The following is a 6,925-nucleotide window of genomic DNA, read 5'->3' on the forward strand; positions in this document are numbered from 1 at the left end:
TTCAAGGACGCCCGAGGCAGGAGGCAGTCAATCAGGAGTAAACAGAGGAAGGCAATGGGGCACCTCGGAAGGAGGCAGAGAGAAGCCATGCCCTGAACTGTTTAAAAGGGGAATGCGTGGGAGGGCTGGTTTGCTGAAGGCAACCGCTTGAATAGTTCCTGTTTCATGGTTCGTGTTTGCTCTCTTTGCTCTGTTTATGTTTTTATGTTAATAAATTTGGCAGGCTTAGTTCCAGCCTCTTGCCTTCTTGTAAAAGGGGTTGTCCCTGCCTTATCTGCAGGGCCGGTAGCAGGCTGCTACAGAACATAAAATGCCTGCAAGCAAACAACCAAACAGGGTATCAAGAACTCAAAAAATGTTCATTTTCAAGATTTAAACCTTGAAGATAGAGCAGACACTGTTTAGTAGGACAAGGCTACCTTTTCCCCACCCCGTGCAAAATGGGTCTCCATGGTGTGGGAATAAACAGATGACAACAATAGTTAACTCATAATCTTTCTCCGGTTTTATTTTCTGCTTCATGCTTTTTCAAACCCCCCCAGTGCTTCCCCTGAAGCAATTCCAGCATTGCTAAGTTCAGTTCACAGCTGTTTCTCTTCATCATCCTGGGAGTTTTGGGGTCTCTGCATTATTTCGTGCTTTTGTCGCTGAAGAAAAGTGGTGGGGGGAAGCTCGTCTCATTTAGCTTCTTGCTCCTTTGCCCACTGTTCAGGAGTCAGTGTTCTCTGTTCAAAGGCATGAATAAGCTTCAGCTCTTCAGATAAGAGTTCGTTGACCAGCCTTAAGGAAGGCAAGACAAAGAGAAAGGATAAAATCGGGAAACAGCAAATGGAAAATGAGAGATGGCAAATACATTCCACCTCCATAACATCTTTAGACCTGAATCGTCTTATCTTCTGTCTGTGTTGGAGAAGCCCCTGGGCCAATAATGCATTTCCTCCAAGTTCCAAGCTTATTTTTTTTTCCAAATTTAAATTCAATCTCTAATGTTCATAATAAAACAGATGGATGTTAAAAAGCAACTCTGCATATTCAGCTAAGTCATAATAGGTTGATTAGTCATCACGATTCATTGAATTCACATGCCCTTCCCTCCCAAATAAACTCCCTTATGATTTTGCAAGTAGTTCTCGACTTACAACCATTCGTTTAGCAACCATATGAAGTAACAAGGGCACTGAAAAGTGCAGCATTCCCCACAGTTACATGACCAAAATTTGGGTGCTTGACAAGTGGCATGTATCCGTGATGGTTGGAGCATCCTGGGTTCATATGATCAACATTTATGACCTTCCTCAATAGTTTTCAACAAGCAAAGTCAAGGTGGGGGGAAGCTGGATTCATTAAACAACCATGTAAGTCACTTAAAAATTGCAGTAATATGCTTAGTAACTGTGGCAAAAAACGTCATAAAACTGAGTGCAACTCACTTAGCAAGCACCTTGGTTAGCAATGGAAATTCTGGCCCCAATTATGGTTGTAAGTTGAGGACTAACTGAGAACCCCATTTCCAAAAAGATTTCTAAGAATGAATCTGTTGATAAATTTAAAAGTAATCCTAACTGCCTCTGAAGCCTGAAAAGGAGAAGAGATGGAAGTGCCACTCCTCAGCTGACTGCTTGGCAAGTTCAGCCAGAGTTCCTTTTACAGAAAAAAAAACTGTTTTATAAAATGTTCCCACAAGAAAGAAGAAGCAGGAATTTTCAATTAACCAAGACTAAAGCTGCATGGCAGGCCAAAAAAATCAGATCATTCATAAGATTGCAGCACAGAAGATTTATTCAAGCCTCTACACACGGAACTGGTCAACTAAAGTTCAACACTAAACTGGTGCCAGAAAAAAATCAAAGGAATTCAAGAGGGGTTGGACTTAGAGCTCTTGTGGGGAAGCAAGGACTCTAAACTGATGACATGCTTAACTCCGCCCCCCCAAGCTCTGCCTGCTCTTCCCCTAAGTACTTCTGTTTGTTTCAACAGAGGTAATATTTTTAAAAGAAACAATACCGGTTAAAATAATGCTTTGTCGAGGCTGGTAGAGTGGTACCCTTCTCCCACTGGGCCACCCCTGAGAATCCTCTAGATCAGATCAACGTCTGGGCAGTGGGGACTTGTACTGGTCCATAGCCTGTTAGGAACTGGGCTGCATAAGGGTTGGGTGAACAAGCGAAACTTCATCTGCATATGAATGGGATCTAGGTTCCGCATGAAACCATCCCCCTCTCCCCCGGTCCATGGAAAAATTGGCTTCTATGAAACCGGTCCCTGGTACCAGAAAAGTTGTGGACTGCTGCTCTAGATTGTGGCAGACATATATTAACTAAATCATACATGTTTCCTTTTGGCGTTAGTTAACAAACAGAAATGATACCATTCTGGTTATAGGAACAGGTAGTTCTTGCTTAACAATCATTCATTCAGTGACCTTTCGAAGCAAGCATGGTGCTGAACAAATGGTATGACCCATCCCCATAGTTATGGCTGCTGCAGTGCCCCTGCAGCAGTCATGTGACCAAAACCCGGGCACTTGGCAGCCTGCCGGCATTTACAACTGCAGAGTGGACTTATCCTGTACCCCTTCTCTGCTCTGGACTCTACTCTGCAAGGCAGAGGGCAGGGTAGAATGGGTGGCAGGGAGCAGGACAACCAAAAGGGACAGCGATGGGAGGTGGGGAATGGAGACAAGCATGCCAGGGCAGGAAAAGAGTGAAAGCCTTACCTAATGACGGACAATCCTGGCCTAACAACTACAACCAGGTATACTGGAACTGTTGTTGCTAACTGGTGCAGTCACACTAACAAACAGTTTTTTCAGGGACAGAAATTCCGGTCCCAATTAGGATTATTAAGACTTGCCTGTAGTTCTTTCTTAACAAACCCAATTGGGATGGACAATTCTGTTGTTAAGTGATGCAGCCATTAAGCAAGATACCACACGATCACAACTTATCACCTCAGTTCTGCTGCTGTTGTTAAATGAGATATCACAAGACTGTGAGTTGCAATTTTATCCTGTCAGAATCCAGCTGTGAAGTGCGCAAAATGGAGATCATGTGACTACAGGACGCTGTGTAAATGCCCACTGATTGTAAAGCACCCAAATCTTGATCACATGATCATGGAGACACTGCAACAGCCATAGGTATGAGGAGCACCTAAAAGTTAATTTTTCAATCACATTGTAACTTCAAATGGCAGTTATAACAGGCCAATGGCTAAGCAGGGACCACCTGTAATTTTAAATACACAATTCACTTTCCTCACTTTGGATATTCAACTATTTTTCCTTACATTTTAAATAATGTAATAGAAAATGATGCAGATATATAGTTCATTATTAAAATATTTGGAAGGATCCAAATGAATGTCACAGAGAAGTTGTGAAGTAGCCTGAATACAGTCTTGAGGTACTAAAATGCAATGTTGATCTCCCATAATCGCGTGAGATTTAGGCAGCATTTAAAATTAGCACAGCATATTTAATCAACAGGCAGCTATTGTATAAATTATGCTGGGGGTGGTGGGGGAAATCACAATTTTGAAATGCACACTTTTCTTTTAATAGCAATTTAATTTATCAGATGGTTGCAATACATTTCTATTTCTAAACTGGATCTGTACATTTAAATCAGGATAATGAAAGTATGACAAAGATATTTAATAAATAAACCCCAGAAGAAAGAACATATCTGTGTATATGAGTGCATTTACTTTGCTGGACAGCCTAAATCAGTTATTACCTCACAGGACCACTGCTGCTGTAGAATAAAATGGAGAAACATTATCTACAGTGTTCTGAGCAATTCAGGGGAAGGGTGGGATTAAAAATCAAGGGTAGATTAAACCAATAGAGGAGCAAAAGACAAAAAGGAAGGTGACTGAGGGAGCAGGAAAGCATGGAAAATAAGTGTAAAGAATGCCTGATTTTGTAGTCCCCATTTCCTCATATTCTAAAATTTTGGAAAACTGTTAGGATAATTCCAACCATTAAGAAAATAAAAGACTGTTCAATCCATCTCCCACTGACTAAGCTAGTTCTTCTTATACTTACCGGTGTCGTTGTAATAGTGGTTTTCCTCGGAAACATGGAGAAACTACCAAAACTTTGAAGCTTGTAGCACAGCGCCCAGGGGTAGTATCTTCTACCTCCTTATTGTGTGTAAAATAAAGAAATTACATATATACTATTTAGAATGTAACAATAAACTTAAGAACCTGAATACATTTTTATTTATAGCCAAACAGGTAACGGAGAAGAAAACTTTGAAAGGAAATATTAAAAAGCAAATGAAAAGCCAATTTACAAGGAATAAAAATGCGAGCAATCTCAGAAAAGAGTGCATTAGATCAACAGAATACTATTAGAAAATGAAATGTGCACCAAATAAGTTTAATAAAAAGGAGAAAGTCTCAAAAGAAATCAAAATTTAGGATTAAAAATATCCGTAACAGCCTTGGTGGAGCAGTGGGCTAATGCCTCCTTAAGTCAGTGTTTTTCAACCACTGTTCCGCGGCACACTAGTGTGCCGCGAGATGTTGCCTGGTGTGCCGTGGGAAAAATTGAAAAGTAATTATAAAATACTTTCTTTGTGTTTATTTGATTCCTATTCAAGAGAATTACTTTATATATAGTCAATATAGGCACAGAGTTAAATTTTTTAACATTTTCTAATGGTGGAGTGCCTCGTGATTTTTTTCATGAAACAAGTGTGCCTTTGCCCAAAAAAGGTTGAAAAACACTGCCTTAAGTAACACCAGCTGCCTGCAATTAGTGCAGGTTCGAGTCCCACCAGGCTCAAGGTTGACTCAGCCTTCCATCCTTCCGAGGTAGGTAAAATGAGGACCCAGATTGTTGGGGGCAATTAAGCTGACTTTGTAATAATGCCGCTTGGGGTGTGTGTGAAAGCCCTAACAAGCAGGCATATACATAGAATGAAGGCTACTGCTAAGCTTGTAAGCCGCCCTGACTCTTCGGAGAAGGGCGGGATATAAATGGAATTAAAATAAAATAAAATAAATAAATAATCCTAACTGCGTCTATTTTTTTTACTAAAAATGAAGCTTACTAAACACTTTAAATGTATCCTAAGAAGCAAATCCCACTGAATTTAATGAAAGTTATTTCTGTGTAAACATGCTTAAAGGTAAAGGTAAAGGTTCCCCCGCACATCCGTGCTAGTCGTTTCCGACTCTAGGGGCCGGTGCTCATCTCCGTTTCAAAGCCGAAGAGCCAGCGCTTGTCCGAGGACGTCTCTGTGGTCGTGTGGCCGGCATGACTAGACGCCAAAGGCGCACGGAACGCTGTTACCTTCCCACCGTAGTGGTCCCTATTTTTCTACTTGCATTTTTACGTGCTTTCGAACTGCTAGGTTGGCAGAAGCTGGGACGAGTAACAGGCGCTCACTCTGTTACGTGGCACTCGGGATTCGACCCGCCAAACTGCCGACCTTCTGATTGACAAGCTCAGCGTCCTAACCCACTGAGCCACCGCGTCCCTTTAAACATGCTTAGGTCTGCAAATAAGCTCCAGTCATTTTGGGCTGGCCCTATTTTATAGGCTGCTCATCATCTATTTCTTTTTCCTTTACCGGCATTCTTGTGTTGAAAGTGTAGTTATTCTATCATTTTGGGAAGACATTTTTAAGTTAGTTGGTATGATGGCAGCCTATTAAAAAACAGCAAACTCACTCATTCCCCAGTAAAGAGCAAGATTTAGAGTTTAAACTTAGTAATACAAACCCGGCAGAGGGAATAAAGCAAAATGCTATTTACTTCTGAAAAAAGTAGGGAAATTTGAAAGTCATCTGTCCTCAACCTGGTGCATTCTAAAGCCTATGCTGGCTGGGGATAATGGAAAGCACATCGCGCCAACATCAAGTCATGAAAACTGGTTTATCCTGTCCCGAGGAGGAGGAGTATCTTGTAGCCATTCAGTCGAAGAATTATTATTTTTTTTACAAAGGAGGGGAATACTGGCATTTTTCAATAGATTAGTTTTTTAAGCAGCACAAAACTTTAAACAACAATGGCCCACTATGGATTAACTGAGACTAAAACTATCTGAAAAACGATTAAGGCGTGTGTTTGAAAAAGCAAACGTAAAATAGCATTGCAAAAGGGCAGCAAAGGGTTTTTTTTTAACGCTTAAGAGGGGTTTTAAAACCAAATTTTAGAGCGGAAAGGGTGCCAACTTAAATCTAGCCCTTTGGCCTGCCTGCTTTCGGGAAGCGAATGGGAAGCGCTCCCATTTACCACGTGCTCGGCCTCAAGTCCCTGAAGCAGCCTCTCCCGCAGGGCCTCCGCGCTGAGAACTCCAGACGGCTCCATCGCGCCCCCAAAAGCCGCCCTGAATGAAAGAGAACCCAGCGACTAGGTCTTTCATTTCCGCCTCTGGGTGACGTCACATCCTCCCCGTTCCGGCCTGTATCTCATGTAGCCAATCAACGTGCAATACGTCACACCGGTGGTTTCGTTCCCTAGAGCAACCAAACGAAGAGTGGCACGGCAGCTCAGCCGGTTTCTAAAAGGCACGCTGGCTGAGGAATTCTGGGAGTTGAAGTCCACAAGCCATAAAAGGGCCAAGTTTGAAGACCCCTGCCCTAAAACCTTCTTTGTGGGGCCCTTGGTGCTTCATTACCCAAACTAGGTAACATCATCAGTGCTAGTAAGGAGTGCGTTTTTTGCTGTCAGTTTATATTCTAGCGCGGCTTGCCGCGCCCGTGTTGTTGGGGGAGATCTAAGAGATTCTTTGGTTGTGTTGTTTACTATCGGCTCTTTGGCTCTTTCTCGATTGGGGTATAGCTTATTTGATTGCTGGTCTGAAGTTAACCTTGGAGTTAATCTATGCTGATCTGGGCGCTGATTGCTAATGGAGAGCAGCTTGGGACTTTTTGTTCCTTTTTGGGCTGGGTGATAGCCTCTTTTGCAT

The 6,925-nt window shown here is 42.2% G+C and overlaps 2 protein-coding genes across 2 annotated transcripts in view; both read right to left on the bottom strand.

The window, feature by feature from the left end:
* LOC308676510 (histone H4) overlaps positions 1 to 6,925 on the bottom strand; it is a gene marked incomplete at its 5' end in the record, with an annotated part of 198,724 nt that overhangs the window by 68,984 nt on the left and 122,815 nt on the right. The gene's annotated exons all lie outside the window — the stretch shown is intronic.
* LOC308676513 (bolA-like protein 2) lies at positions 483 to 6,397 on the bottom strand. The gene is made up of 3 exons (XM_081342348.1): positions 6,250 to 6,397; positions 4,049 to 4,146; positions 483 to 780 (listed from the first exon to the last, which is right to left on the bottom strand). The coding sequence occupies exons 1-3, from the start codon at positions 6,322 to 6,324 to the stop codon at positions 678 to 680; spliced, it is 276 nt and encodes a 91-aa protein (XP_081198474.1). The 5' UTR covers positions 6,325 to 6,397; the 3' UTR covers positions 483 to 677.

This window comes from Vipera berus (genome assembly GCF_964194415.1).
Source record: "Vipera berus genome assembly, chromosome: W".
NCBI classification, from domain to species: domain Eukaryota; kingdom Metazoa; phylum Chordata; class Lepidosauria; order Squamata; family Viperidae; genus Vipera; species Vipera berus.

Coding starts and splice junctions, on each gene's coding strand:
- LOC308676513 (XM_081342348.1), bottom strand. CDS start 6,324: ATGGAGCCGTCTGGAGTTCTCAGCGCGGAGGCCCTGCGGGAGAGGCTG. Junction 4,147..6,249: donor GACTTGAGGCCGAGCACGTG/GTAAATGGGAGC, acceptor ACACACAATAAG/GAGGTAGAAGATACTACCCC. Junction 781..4,048: donor CCACTATTACAACGACACCG/GTAAGTATAAGA, acceptor GCCTTCCTTAAG/GCTGGTCAACGAACTCTTAT.